The following is a 16,234-nucleotide window of genomic DNA, read 5'->3' on the forward strand; positions in this document are numbered from 1 at the left end:
CAAGGTAAATTTTGAAAGGATTCCTTCCTTTGTGGATACTTTTCTCCCAGACACAAATGAACTTGCATGTAAAAGGAGCCAATTTAACTAAGCTTTCATGAATTAACAAAAAGAATGAGTTTATTAGTTACTAAACAAGAGAAGAAATAGTAATACATAGACTCAGAGAATAGAAATAAGAGATAAACTGAGAAAGATGAAAAGTGAAAAAGAAGACATATTGATCAATCTGTGAATTGTTTGTGTTGTGCTGAAGATTGAACATTATCGCTGTTAAACGTGGATGTGGCCAATGCATTGGCATTGGTCGTTAAACAGTAGGTTTTGAGATTTTTGGCTTTACAAGTTGATTGAAACTCTATTGTCCTGATTCCATTTTATAGTGACTGGCTGAGAATCATTTTCCCTTTATTTTAACCTACAGTGCAAGCATGATTTAAATGGCTGTTCTCAGGACTGTGACCCTCACAGCACTCTAGTCCACACATGAGGATATCAGACCACTAGCACACACAGATCAGGCTGAAGCTCACCTTTGACCCATGCTCTTGTATATTCTTGAAAGTGGAAAAGTGCAAATATGTGTCTCTGCAAGACTGCTGTCATTTCTGATCATCATGTTCATTGTCTGAAATACTCACAGGCTCAGTTTACATTTTCTCCCTTTGCATCTTCTTGGACACCTCATCAGGTGTGACATTCCATTTAAATAATATTCAGCTCCTCTGTTCTCCCTGCCAACCTCACATGTGCATAACCTCACACCTCCCCGTACTTTATTCCATCAGCTAAGTTGTCGTCCACTCACTTAACCTGTCTGTATCCATTTGCAGACTCTTTGTGTCATCCTTACCACTTGCCTTTCCATCTGGATTTTTGTGTCATCTGCAAACTTGACTATAATGCATTCACTTTTCTTATCCAAGTGGTTAATAATATATTGTAAATAAATGTCACTACAGCACTGATCATTGCTCTATGTTTAAACGGTAAAAACTAAATTAACTGATCCTGCACTTCCAATGGAGAGCCATGCTCAGTAGAAGCATTGGACAAAAATCTGGAGCTATAATATTTTACAAAAGGATGCTGGGTGAGGCTCTCCAATTCTTTACAGTTCGAGACAGACTGCCTTAAACTGTTAAACTGACATCTCTTCTTTATTCACCGACCCCCTTGGTTGGTTACAACAAGGTTAATTTTAAGAAAAGATCTCTTCCCTTGTAAATACCTTTCTTACACACCCAAATGAACATATCTTTTAAAAGGAGTTATTTCGCTGCGCATTCTTGAATGAACAAAATGCTTGAGTTGATTCATTACTACCTGCAAGAGGAATTACTAACACAATACATATACACAGGTTGTAAACGAGAGGCAAAAAGCAAAAAGAGGGTTCAGTACCTGAATTGTTCTTCAAGAGCAAATTCTTGAAGATTGCTACCAATACATTGGTGGTAACTGGTAATGTTGATGCGGGAGTTGAACAATCAGCTTCATGATCCTTAGTTTTGCAGTTTAGTTCAGATTCTCTTGTTCTGATTCTTTTTCACTGTGATTGAATTCAAACATTCAGGGTGAAAGAGACTCCTTTGTCATCCTGTTTCCTTTCTAACTGCTTTGCAGCACTTAGAGTGAGAGAGAGAGAGAGAGAGAGGGTCTTTACTTGCAACAAACGGTAGCTAGAGGATATTCAGGATTTTGAATGGTCATATTCAAAGATATTTCTTTGAATGTGGCCACTACAACATGCTGACACTCTAATCCTGGCTGGTATACACAAAAGTATTCAGTCTCACTGGTCCACTCGAATAGAATTGAAACTGTTTTTAAACCCTGTCCTTCTGTATTCTTCAAAGTAAAAATTAGAAAATGTGTCTGCTATGGAACAAGATCAGCAGGGGCAGCCTGGAGATCATTAGGTCTTTATTATCATTGTAGTCACAAGAGGTCACAGTTCAGTTTGTTTGAAATTTCTTTACACTTTTAGATATTACATCCCATCGGTCTCTCTCTCTGGACAGCCACTTAATTTACATCCACTCGTGGCTGCATTAGCCCTTCTTTTCTAAGATACACATTTTGCCATTACAAATTAAAAATGTCTGCAGTACTTCAGAGATGGGAGCTGATATTGTAACAAATGTTAAGAACCAACTTCAACAATCCCCTTCCTTTGAACACTGGGAGTGCTCAGTGAGAGTCGAGGTCACAGATAGGATTGCAGCACTTAGAAAGTTAAAGTTGTGAATTTAACTTGTCATATTATTCAATGAAGCTAACTTCTTACAAGGAAACAAAGTCCTGTAGCTCAGATACAATGGAAGAGAATATCAAGGTTTCAGCAGGATCATTACACTACTAGAATGCATCATTGAAAAAAAATACTAGAGCCCCTGCTTTCAAAATTTGAATGTCTGTAATTGATTTATTTAAATGTCAACTCTGGCAATAGTTTAGGGAGCAGGATTCACCGCAGTTAATGGCTGACCTGAAAATAACACTCATCACCTGAAAGGATACTGTAGTATAATTGTTCAGTGGATTACTAGGAATAACACCTTTAATAAATGTACAGAGCCCCTTGGTCTTTTTGAAACACAGTGCCCAAGCTTAACATTCACGTGAAAAGACAAATAGTCAGTGTACTTCAAAGTCATAGTTCGGTCTTTAAATTGATAAAAAAAAAATCTGTGTGAAGCAAAACAGGGAACTGAATTGCATTAATGTATAATGTACCAAATACATTTTAAGTCAATTTAATGTGACAGATAAATGGTTCTCTGTTAAACCAGCTGGTTCTCTGTTAAACCAGCTGGTTCTTTCCCTTGGCTATCACGCTTTACTGGGTGTTTAATCATTGATTGGCTGTGCTGCCAGTTTTGCTAATGACCATTTAACATTTGCACTGTCCTTGATGAAGATGTCACTTTGAAAGTGTTTGGCATTCAATTGTACTCACTAAGTACTTAGCTAAAATCCTCCTTAGGATAATAATGGCCCTTAAGCAAAATAAATAGATAGTGGCAGGATTGGGACTCTCCAGGGGCAGGTTAAAAATTCTTTCAGCCGACATGTACCTGTTTCCTATATTGTTATAGTTAGGACAATGATGAAAATAGACATCTACTGACAAGGTTTAATTTCCCATCTCCATCAGCAACCCACTACCATCGCAAGTTGCAATGCTACAAATAAAAACCTTTTCTCCACTGCTTATCAAACTTATTTTTGCCCCAATCTCTCAACAATCGAGAGTTGAATTCCTCAGGGAAGTCAGGTTTGCTGCCTACATGATGACTGTGGAGGAAGATCTGAACTGAATTGTAAAGCCAAATGATTGGGATTTGATTTCAGGTAACTTCATGGGCAGACTGTACCATTGTTATAATCTGTGATGTTTAGAATTGGATTTTTATCATGGTACTTTTCTTGGGAAAACATTATGCTGAAGTATTAACAAGCACAGAATCTACAGCCACAAAAACCCACAAGTCTGTTTGCTCAAATCCCAAACTTGCCTTTATTTTTCTCCAGCCCCTCAATCTCTCAATCTCTTTCTGTTATTTCATTTTCTACTCATTACATAGGAAATCTACTTTCTGCCCAATGATGCACACAGTCAAAAAAAGCTCAAACATAATTATTTGCTTTTATTTAACAGTCCCTTTTCCAAAATGATCCTACTTTCTAAAACCACAAAGTGTATCAGGTTCCCCGGAAAAACTCCAGAGAAAAAGTCGACATCTGCGTTGGTTTATTATCATGAATATAAACATGGCTACTTACACCTAAGCACCAATACAAGTTGTTGTGATATAATGAGGATACTCCCAGGGTTTGAAATAGTGCCATTTTTCAGTGGTTTCTCATTTGGCATGTTGCACATATCTTTATGTAGTACTGTTTGTGATGTTTTCTGATTTTGCACAGAGACAAGTTGTAAGTTGTAAGAATTACATAAGATATGCAGCATATCCAATCTTGATTTGGGGTCCACTCAAAACTTCTCCCACCTTTTCTCATCCAACTTGGATAGCATCATCCTCAGTTCAATGTTCCACATATGTTTATTTTCCCCTCCTTTTGATTGTACCTATATTTTGAACTGTGGAAATAGTTCCACATGCTCACATCTCTCTCTGATTTTTTTTGTGGTTAGCTTATGTTGATCCCTGCTAGATTTTCTCGAACAAACAAATGGAAACACACACAATGGGCGAAATTATCAATGGAGGTTCAGGGGGCAACATTGCAGTGAATTCCTGACAAGGCAACTGTCAAATTCACACAGACTAGTTGTCATATATTTTGAGGCATCAAGCACTACATGGAACATAGAACATTACAGCGCACTACAGGCCCTTCGGCCTTCAATGTTGCACCAGCCTGTGGAACCAATCTGAAGCCCATCTATCCTACACAATCCCATTTTCATCCATATGTTTATTCAATGATCATTTAAATGCCCTTAAAGTTGGTGAGTCTACAACGGTTGTAGCAGTGCATTCCATGCCCCTACTGCAGGTGCACAATCCTTTATCTGAAATGCTCAAGACGAACTGGTTTTCGGAATTCAGAATTTTTCGTATTTCAGAATAAGTGACAGTTTGATGGTGAAATTTTTAAAGATCTTACCAAAGAGCAGACTCACTATGAGTACTATAGGTTCTGAGACAGAATTGAGGCCTGCCAGTGCTGGGCCACGCCCCCCCTCATGTCGCATCTGAGTGACATGCATCGAGTGGGTGTGGAGTTGGGTTAACTGTTTGCATGCCAAACAACCTTGATAATGAGAAAAAAAACTTCACAAAAAACCTTCGGATTTTGGATCTTTTTAGATTTTGGGATTTTGGATAATGGGTTGAGTACCTGTACTCTCTGAGTAAAGAAACCACCTCTGACATCTGTCCTATATCTATCACTCCTCAATTTAAAGCTATGTCCCCTCGTGCTAGGCATCCTGTCTCCATTACCTGGAGACAGGATTTACACTGGGGACCTCTACAATCCTGGGAGTCTAAGAATGATCCTCCAGCAACAGCCACAGCCTCATCTCTGGAGCTGATGAGCTCAAGAGCTGCTAGCTTTTAAATTGTTAAAACTCTCACTGGATGTGGCTTCCATCCCCATGGCCTCAATTCTAGGCAAAAGCTGACGCCTGCTGATGCCTCTGTCAATTGATGCCATGTCATGTGATCCCATGTGATTCATCAACCTTCCTGACAAGAGGCAATGTCGCTCTTTTGTTGACTTTCCAGTCAGCTAATGAGATACCTTACACTGCAACCAGATCCTGTCTTGCAAATTCATTCCTACCTCCTTATAATTTGTTGCTATCCACTCACTTCCATATTGAATATGCACTTCTCACCCCAATTTATTATTTGACCGCAAATTTAAAAATTATGTTCTTAGTTTCTGAATGAGCATTATAAATTGGAAGTAACAGTGGTCTCGGCACTGATCCTCTGGGATTCCCATTCCCGTTTCTGCCATAGTGAATAACTACCCTTTAGCTCTGTGCTTTGCTTTATGTCTTGAGCCCAGTTTATCCCCCCCGACTCCACTTATTCAGATCTTATGCACTATAAGGCACCTGGATGGGTATATGAATATGAAGGGTTTAGAGGAATATGAACATAGAACATAAAACATTACAGCACAGTACAGGCCCTTCTGCCCTCTATGTTGAGCCGAGCTGTCATACCAATCTGAAGCCCATCTAACCTACACTATTCCATGTACATCCATATGCTTGTCTAATGACGACTTAAATGTACTTAAAGTTGGTGAGTCTACATCTGTTGCAGGCAAAGCATTCCATACCCTTACTACTCTCTGAGTAAAGAAACTACCTCTGACATCTGACCTACATCTATCACCCCTCAATTTAAAGCTATGCCCCCTCGTGCTTTTCACCATACTTGGAAAAAGGCTCTCCCTGTCCACCCTATCAAACTCTCTGATTATCTTATATGTCTCTATTAAGTCACCTCTCAACCTTCTTCTCTCCAACGAAAACAGCCTCAAGTCCCTCAGCCTTTCCTCGTAAGATCTTCCCTCCATACCAGGCAACATCCTAGTAAATCTCCTCAGTACCCTTTCCAAAGCTTCCACATCCTTCTTATAATGTGGTGACCAGAACTGTTCACAATACTTCAAGTGCGGCCACACTAGAGCTTTGTACAGCTGTAGCATAACCTCAGGGTTCCAGAACTTGATCCCTCTATTAATAAAAGCTAAAACACCGTATGCCTTCTTAACAACCCTGTCAACCTGGGTGGCAACTTGCAAGGATCTGTGTACCTGGTCACCGACATCTCTTTACTCATCTACACTACCAAGAATCTTACCATTAGCCCAGTACTTTGCATTCCGGTTACTCCGACCAAAGTGAATCACCTCACACTTGTCCGCATTAAACTCCATTTGCTACCTCTCAGTCCAGCTCTGCAGCTTATCTATGTCTCTCTGTAGCCTACAACATTCTTCGTCACTATGGGCCAAGTGCTGGCAAATGGGTCTAGATTAGGTTAGGATATCTGGTCACCATGGACAAGTTGGACCAAAGGGTCTATTTCCATACTGTGCATCAATATGAGTCTACCAAATATGTGGTGCCTTATCTAAAGGCCCTCTAGGTTCATGCCCATAGTTAATTCAACAATGACTTGTTGATGCCAGCTCTCACAAAGGGAGATACCAACTTGAGGGTTGGTATTAACTTCTAGATGAAGTTGGGAAAATGGCCACACAAACCACTCAAAGGAATTTACGCGACACCTTGACCACACTAAACAGCAGAGTGCAGAGACCTGCTCTAAGGATACCTGTTATCAATTCAATTGAAAGACTTGGACATGGCGGAAGGAGACATAAGAATGGAAATCATAACAAAAATAAAAAGTTTGAAACATTCATTTTTATGTTTGGTTATGTAGGCATTCATATAATTTTAAGTGGAGAAAATTAGAGAGAAATAAAAAATAATTTTATTCTATGCACTTCTATGTGTAGTAGAAGACAATGGATTCATCAAACATTTTAATTAACAGTATTAAATTTATGTTGAAATAAAGCATTCAACTAAGGCCTCGCTCCTGACTAGATCACTTGGAAGCATGCCTGATGGGGAACACTCTAAGGAGTAGTAAACAGAAGAATGAGACATTTCTAGTCGGTAATCTGCTTTTCTGAAGGTCAGATGACTTGAAAGCTATTTTCAGACCTAGCATAGCTCCAGTTCTTTGAATCAGGGTGACAGTGTTTGTCACAATTGTTGACACTGGAATGACCTAGCAGAGACAAGAGACCAAATTAAGGCTCTCTAAACACAATAAAACAGACATTTTATCAAACATCAAAGATGTTTTTGATAAGCCTTTATTTTTCCCTGTCTAAAGAGGGAATACTTTCCACAACAATATGTCACTAAATGTTCCTCTGCCTTCAGTTAGACAACAAAAACAGGAAAGTAATCTTGATACAAGAAGTACAAAAATAATTTTCTGAGAATAATAATAAAAGAAATTCCCATTGATGGTATTGTAGCTTTCCAAAACACTACTAAATTGAATTTGCATTTATTTAAGTCAGCTTTAGTTCTGTAAACTGAGGAAGAAAATTCTATCACGAATGATGTGGCTTATGGAAGATCAATTGACTGTGCTGATAATTGTGCAGAAGAAGAATTGATTTAATCAGTTTTTGCAGCAAGCTCTAGAGTTTACCATTAATGCAACTCACAGAAGGTTACTGGTAGAAATGACTCAGAGCTATTTTAACGCCACACATGAAATGAAATAAACAGGACTGACACTAGATATAATCTTGTTGAAAATCTCCTCAGTTGTACAGATTCTTTTTATTTCCTTTTACCTCTGCCTCCCCCAAGTCTACTCAATTCCACACCATCGTTCACTGTTGAGTGAGCCAGCAAGTAGATCATCGTATCCTTCATAGGATGTTATTCTGGGGCTGACGAGCTGGAGTAGAATTTCAATGATATGATGCATCATTCTTTCCCATGACAGACACTGTCTAGTTCAGAATTGTTCAAGTATATCACGCATATGTTACAGATTAGTGCACAGTTTTGTCATTTTGGCAAATGCTAGAATGGCAAATTTTAGTATGTTGGCCTTTACAAAGTAGTTGCATATGTATTTCATTTTGAAACTTAATAATCCTTTATTTATTAGTTATTTTAATTTGTTTTTATTTTATTCATGGTAAGATATTTCCAACCTGGAATGCATAATTTACCTTCGAGATTTCTTTGGGTTAATGCAATTTGCTTACAATATCTTCACCTCACACACTGTGCAATCCTATGAAGAATCATTCATTTTTATTTTCTTCAGGAGATGTAACAGAACTAGGTCTGAGACTGGTTTCATTCCCCATCTTCCATGATCTCTGTGGTCCATTCTTGGACAGATTTTTAAACAATCCTTAAGAATAGTATAACCGTAAAGACACCAACCTTTCCAAAGGCATTAACGTAAGACAGATTACAGTCCTTTTTAGTCCTTTTATAATTCCCTTTCAAATTGTTGTCAGTAAAATGAAAGAACTAAACTGTGGTTCCATTAGACAGATAAACAACATAGATTTATTAATTCAGTATTTGACATGTTATTTGCACTTTTGTGGCAACAAGCTTCAAGGTGACTTTGTCATTATCTGTATAATCCTTATCCCCTGACTTTTACTGTGCAAACTCCTTAATAACTTATTTTCTTATTTCTCCCTTTCATTGCTTACCCATCCATTTATCCCTTCAACTGTTCACGCATGGCAGGAGGAGTGCTTATTCCTACTCATATTACCTGTAAGTATCAGCTCAAGTAGAAATTTCCCTTCACTCGTCTCCATGGTCTCTTATGCCCAAACAAAGCTGCTTAGAGTAGATAGCTCAATTATTTGCCGAACTTAAAAGCATTTGTAAATGCATAAGACATTCTTAAAATTGTGTTTTTACTATATTCTGATGTTTTAAGTAATTTACAATTGTGGAATGTTTTTTTTAATAGCTAAATAATCCTACCATTGCGATTTCCCACAGGTTTTGTGATATAATTGCATAAAGTTCAGAGGTTACAGCAAACATGTCACAGACATTGTTTGTCATTGCAGCATTCGCTATATTTTAAATAATATTAGTCACAAAAAGTCATCTACTGTGCCCATATGTGGGATTTGGAGTTACACTGACCAGTATTTACTCTAGACATCCAAGGATCTTTTTGAAACAACTTTTGTGTTTGAAAGCTGTGTACCAAAGAATACTGTATTTTCAAAGCAAATCTTGCTGAATTAGATGAATTATGACAATCTAATAGAACTGATGGATTCTTAATGCAGATTTACTACATAAGGATGATGCAGTGTCTCATGACATTGCTGCATGAACAAACTGCCAGACGATGGCTTGTCTTTCAGTATGAGTCCCATGATGGGATAAGATGCAATGCTCCTTCACAGGGCTAGACCACAGGTAAATTAGTTGCATATAATCATCTGTCCTGGTACAGACAAGAATTAGAAAATGTTTAGGAATTGCCCACTTTCCTTCACTTTTAACTAGAAAATGCTATGTGACAATGTGGCATATGTCAGGATTTAAGGACACAAATTAACTGGGGAAATATTTACTGGGATTATATTTACTCTTAAAATGTTGCTTCATTGCTTTTTTATCACGAGCTTAGTACAGGTAAAGGTGCTTACATTGCACAGATAATGATGGTTGTTGATCATAGATAATGATAAACTACAACAATATAATTGTGTGACTTCAAGACATGGTCTGAGCTAATACCAATTATGTGGCTTAATCATCTGTGTTTAGCAGAGAACATTATAGACCAATTATAAGCAGATGGCAAACATATTTTACAAACATTTGCATTTTACCTCACTACAAATATCCTAATGTTTAATTGTTTATCGGCTTTTTTGAAATTACTTTCACAGTTATTTCATTAGGGACCATAGCCCATCTATTTATATGATTGAATTATGGATATACACAAACTTGCTGCTGTTGTCATGATATTTTGTAACACTTTTATGGCAACCAGTTACAACGCTAAGATAGTACACAACTATTCAGAATGACAATTTTCCTAAGTAACCTCTTGCCCATGACAATGTAGATGCAGGTTGAGATCACTGCAATGACAATTTGAAGAAGCTCCTAACAGGTCTCCATTTTTTTTTCTCTCGCCAAGGCGAGTGATTTATCTTTTATATATCTTATCCATTTTATAAATAAGTCCCCATCCTCAAATTAATTTCATATTAAATTTGAAATCTCCTTAAGTTTTTTTTGCTGTGGTTGTTTCTTCTTCGATAAACAAATAAACTGTCACTTCTTGTAGCAGGGCTTCTGCTCCTTTTAGATAAATATATATTGCCGTGTTAGTTCCAAGAAATTAATGGTGCTGCCTGTTCTCCTAGATATAAATATTAAATGTTTTCTGCTGCTCATTTTTCCTTCTACAACTCACTGCAGTCTGTTTGCTGGAGAATAAATAAATGTATTACCCTTCTGTTTGCTAAAATTTAATGGTGCTGTCTGCTCCCTGCTATATAAATAAAAAAGCCTCTGCTGCTTGCTGAAATTTCTTGCTATTGTCTGCTCACCTAATCTTAGATATTTTACCTTCTTCCCTAAAATCCAATGCTGCTGTTTCGTCAGCTCAATATTAAATATTCCTTACTGCCTGTGTGCATAATTTATGATAAATAATTAAATATCTGACTGGAATAGATGCTGATAGATGCTAAGATGGTGACAGCAGATTGCTGGAACCCATTCCAAAACATTTAGAGATTGGGATGGCAAAATATACAAATGAGGACAAAGCTGGTGAGAGAAGGGAGATTTCCTGTGTATTTGCATCTAGAGGCTGGGAGCATGATATAAATGATCAAGAAAAAAACAACCTGGAAACATAATTGTGCTAGATTCAAATTTCCTGGATTTTGTGTGTTGTAATTCCAGTCCTGTACTTAAAACCTTAAGTCATAATATTGTCCCCTAAAGCACAGAGATCATAAGGGAATTTCCTGCAATGACTCTGTTTCAGCAGCTTTTTTAACGTTTAATATCGGGATCAGATCTTCAGCACACAGATATTTGTAGTCACCTGAACTAGTGCACATCACCAAACACAGGTCAGGTACAATTACTGTCAGCCTATCAATCCTGATTGGTGTTTTGCTGCTTTTACACCTACTTGCTGTTAACAAGGCGGACAAGGACAGAATGAAAGAAGGAACAGAATGAAAAGCACAATAAACTGAAGGCTGAAAAGTTGATGCACCGCCAAAAAAGATAATGTCCCACAGGCAATGACCCACCTTAGAAAGGAGATGGCAGAGAAGTTGTCTGTTTGTTGATATTACAAGAGAGGTTATTACCAGTTCTGTGGCTTGCTCTTCGATGACCCAGCCCCAGAGCAAACAAAGACTCAAGTGGTAATAATATTGATCACCACAGCCATCAGGAAGGACAGATCACAGGTTTAATCTGTGCATGTTCAGAGAAGCTGGCAGTGGCCTCCTTGGAGAAGCAAAGATGGAGAGGAGGTTTAATAGAGATGTTCAAAATCATGTGATGTCTGGAGAGAGCTGATGGTGGAAAACCTTCCATCGGCAGTAAAGTTAAGAACCAGAGAATATTGGAATCTGGTGGTTGGCAAAAGTACTAAACGCAAAACTGTTTTAGCTCATACAAGGTTGGGATCTAGAATGCTCTGCCCTCGCATTTGGTAAAGGCAGTTTAATTTGGAGTTTTCAGAACAACATTGGATAATTCTTTGAAGAGTAGCTGGGTAGGACTAAAGGAAAATGCAGAAGAATGGGACTAGTTGAACTGCTTTCAGAGAGAGCTGCCACAGATAAAATGGGGGAATGGCCTTCTGCACAGTAATCATTCTGTGATTAGTTAAAGGCAATGAAACCTTGCTGCCCTTTTCATTGGCCAAACAAGTCATTGAATTTGGCTTGTTGGTAGTGGAACAAATCCAGAGGAGGGTGCTTAGCTTCTATGGGATAGATTAGAGTTCGAGGGTTAGTTTCTGGAGCACAAGCTGCAATAAAGGTCCTTTGACCAGAAAGAGCTCTTATTTCCTCAATGTCCAATACATCTAAAATGTCCGGTTGCACATCTTACAAGATATGTCACTTGACATGTAATGTGAGGGTTCTTAATGTTTTCATCATTTTTTTTGCTTTCAGGCTTATACGTGTTATTGCCAAAACCAGCATTGTTACTCATCCCAAATTACATTTGAACACATAAATTAGGAGCATAAATTGACCTTTGGTCCCTCAGGCCTGCCCTGCCATTTAAGTACAACGTAGTTGCTCTGTTTATGCTCTTGAGAAGTGGTGGTGATGCAGGTCTTTAACCAGAGAGTATTCCCTCGAAGGTGCAACCAGAGTAGACACAGTTTTCTCACTCAAAAATGTTTTATTGCAAAATGTACTTGGTATGATTAGTAAACATGAGCATCAAATTTGAACAACTGCCAAAAAATGTTCCTGAAATGAGTTGAACTTTACTTAAACAATTGAACGAATTATGACAGGAACTCCAGTGCACATTAGATATCTGTCTGTCTTTTCAGCCATTCTTTCTGAGGCCTGAGCCATGTACTTCGAATTAGCTTAAGGGATTTGCCATTACTTCCTTCAGAATGGCTCACTAGGAGACTCTGCCCTCATTAGCTGCCTTTGAACCAGGGAAAAGACAAAAGTCACAGGTTCTGGTGCTGCCCCTTTCCCTGGTGTCCAGCTTTTGATGCTCTGCCCCAATCCAACCAAAGTGGACTACCCTGAGAGCCCAGAGCTTCAGTTATTGGGACTTGATTCATCTTCCTGTCCCAAGTCCTGTGTGGACAAATTAGAAGTTATTCCAGGCTGACAATCAACTTGTCTAGCCGTGTTAACAGCATGCTTCCACAGCCAACAAATCCTGCTGGAAGACTTGAACAGAGCTTCTGGCCCAGAGGTATGGACACTATCACTGCTCCATAAATGTTCCTTTTCACCTTATATGGACATTGAGAAACATAGTTTCGTAAGAAACTGAGTAAGAAGCACATAGAGATTCTAATGACAGAAATAATTAGCTCAGACACAAAGGGAAACAGAGATCATCCAGAAAAAGGTCAGATAGAGTACAAACCACAAACGCACTGATATCTATTGAGAGAAAAATCAGAGCACCAAACAATCTTGCAGACGTTAGAGAGACAGAGAAACACAAATTCGCAAGACAGGAAAGATCAACAAAGAAAGACAGGCAGACAGAAAATTAATGCAGGAAATTCCAGATATCACATAGATGTAACATATTGGTTAAGAGAAAAACAGCTGGGCAGAGAGAAAGAGAGCTTTTGTGACATAATGAGAAAAACAAGCATCAAACTCAATCTTTCTGAAGAATCAACAAAAAGTAATGCCATGGAGATATACTAGTTTATTTCAGTGAATTAACATTTCTAATCAAGTGTTTGGCTTCAGGTGAACAAGATAAAACATTAAAACATTAATGTCCCACTGTGTACTTCTTAGGCTGATATCTTAGATTGAAAGGATCACCATTTTGTGTTCGAAACCAAATTACTTTTGCGCTGGAAATTGTTAGGAAACATATCTTCAGTATACAAAATAAAGTATCTAACCTCCAGTAAATATTATCCAGTATCATCTTTTTCACGATATGTTGGCTATTGTTCTTTAATCTGCAGCAATGTGGTGCACAGCAGCCTAAGTAAACTATCAGAAATTGTCTGATGACACTAGATGAATTAGGCAAATAAGATCTTTAATCTTTAATGAGTTATACTTGATTCTTATCAAATAGCTATACTGAAGGGAAAGTTCCTAAAATCAGCTCAACTGTCACTTTATTTTGCATGGTTGTAACTTGTCTGACTTGAGCAGGAGTGTCAGTAGAGAAGGTTGACCTTACAGACCTTGTGTGTTTCATATGACAGCCACCATTCCGGTGCAGCATTTCATTTTATATGCAAGAACAGTGACCAACCTGAGGCTTGGCAACATTGCATCCTGATAGGAAATTGAAAAGGCCCAAGTTGGCTCTGAGAAGATACATACAGAGGTTTCCTGACAGGTACTGCTGGGATTCCTACTCCAAAATGGGAAAGAACATTCTTTTTGAAGTCTGCATGGAGTTCATGTCACTTCATTCTGAAAACTTCAGTCTTTTCAGTCCAAAGAGAGAGCTAGCAAAGTCAGAGGCCACAGTGAGCTCTTATAATGGAAAAATGGATGAGTTGAAAATAATGTATGCTGCTTAAATGCTTACCATGTATTCTTTTGGCTATATTCTCACTATGATGAAGGGCTTTTGCCTGAAATGTCAATTTTCCTGCACCTCGGATGCTGCCTGACCTGCCTTGCTTTTCCAGCACTACTCTAATCTTGACTCTATTCTCCAGCATCTGCAATACCCAATTTTGCCTATATTCTCACTATGACAATGGCATTATAGCAAACATTTTCCATCATAATGACATTGGAGTGTAAATGCAGCCTGACCCCAGCTTCAGACTCCCAACTTCATATTGAAGTTGACAGCAACAGGGATTTTGGAGGTGGTGTCTTCATCCCATTTTACTGTTGAGTTGTTCCATGGTATTTTACTCAGTTTACTCAATTTATCTTCAATTTTAGCTTTAGGGTTGAAGATGTTTCCATCTTGGGCAACTTTGGACATTGTTTTATTCTTTATTTGTTCATGAGATGAGAACATGGCTGGCAAGGTCAACATTTATTGCCCATTCTTAATTCCCTTAACATTTCCTTGAAATCACTTACAGTGATATCTGATTCATCTGTTGGGAGCAAACCCCAAATTATTATGTATTAAAAATGATGTAAAAATCAGTCAATAATATATTCTGGCAGACTCTTATAGCGGGTTGGAATGACATGGGCAATGGCACAGTTTATGACAGAAGCCAAGAATCCAGCGAGGACTGTCTTTATGCTGAGAGCATCTTGTTCTATCTTTTATGCTTTGAAAAGTGATAAGGCAAATTTCTTTGTAGTCAGCAGTGAGCTGCCAATTGAGGTAAACTATTGCTCATTAACAACGTGCTTAATAGCCCTAACTTGCCTCATTAATTTTGGGCTTTCTGTCTTACCAAACTTACCAAACAAGACAAATGTCAAGAAAACACAACATAGCGGGACCCATTGTGGAAAACTTCATTCCTCCATTGGCTACAAAATGAACTTCCATGGTGTGTATGACCAAGCAGCATCTCAGGGCATCCACCATGGGTGCCACCCACATGCTGCCCTCATTTATAGCTATTGGCGTCAAAGATTTTCCAACCCCTCACACCTGTCATGGCACATCTCCGATAGCATGCAGGTTACTCAGGGAGCATAGATCTGCATTTCAGGGCATACTGGTAACCCTCATTGAAAGGGTTCAACAGGGACACTGTGCATGCAGGGACTGGACCCAGCTCATGGATTGGACCAGGCTACATCTCAGCCTGATTACATGCACCCTTAGAGCTCACTCACTCAGTGCTTACATGCATGCTCACACTATCCCTGTCTTGCATCACCATGATTTTAATGCAGTCGCACAAGTAGGCAGCTTGCCTTGCTGGACAGCAATCCTTACTCAAAGGTGTGCATCCTATTGTACAGCAGTGTGCAATGTCAATCCATCACCTGCACCAGGTGACAGCAGCTCACACATTGAACACACTGTACAGCAAGCAGGCAGCCATGTCTCGAAGTGGAGTAGTCCTCATTGAAGTCCATGAAGGCAGCCTTCAGTCATTGGTGGTTGAGGTACAGTAAGTCAAGGGCAGCCTCCTATACTAGTCCAGGGGATTGGCCATGGACCAGCATCCAGTGGGGTGACCCCATTTTGGGGTGACGGGGATTTGCAGTCCTGGGGGTAGGCCACAATCATTCCTATGGCTGTATAGTGGATGGTCCAGGATGGTAGGGTTAAGGTGTTTGGACTAGTGAAAGCCACCAGCTAGGCACTTCTCATCTAGGGCTGGCCAGTTAGTTTGCTCAAAGAGGTGGGCCACTGGGTCTTTCCATAGAAACTAAGAGGAAATGAGGTTAGTGGTGGGGAACAAGGGGGCCACAACGGTAGGAGGAGACCTGATGAATTGTTCTTCAGGACTGGTGGCTGGGAGCTGTAAGCTGGGGAAAA

General features: G+C 38.9%; 1 protein-coding gene across 7 annotated transcripts in view; it reads left to right on the forward strand.

Annotated features, from left to right (window-relative positions):
- The window catches only part of ptprt (protein tyrosine phosphatase receptor type T), a 1,424,809-nt gene that overhangs the window by 1,164,887 nt on the left and 243,688 nt on the right, over positions 1-16,234 (forward strand). For 5 of the 7 annotated variants that reach the window (XM_043710562.2, XM_043710557.2, XM_043710556.2 and 2 more), the window contains one exon: positions 8,807-8,836. The exons of the other annotated variants lie outside the window; for them this stretch is intronic. In XM_043710562.2, the coding sequence (XP_043566497.1) occupies positions 8,807-8,836 (30 nt within the window). The remainder of the gene's footprint in view (positions 1-8,806; positions 8,837-16,234) is intronic. 7 annotated transcript variants of the gene reach the window in all.

This window comes from Chiloscyllium plagiosum, unplaced genomic scaffold (assembly GCF_037043375.1).
Source record: "Chiloscyllium plagiosum isolate Xiang-an unplaced genomic scaffold, Cpla_swu_hap1 HiC_scaffold_15, whole genome shotgun sequence".
NCBI lineage: Eukaryota > Metazoa > Chordata > Chondrichthyes > Orectolobiformes > Hemiscylliidae > Chiloscyllium > Chiloscyllium plagiosum.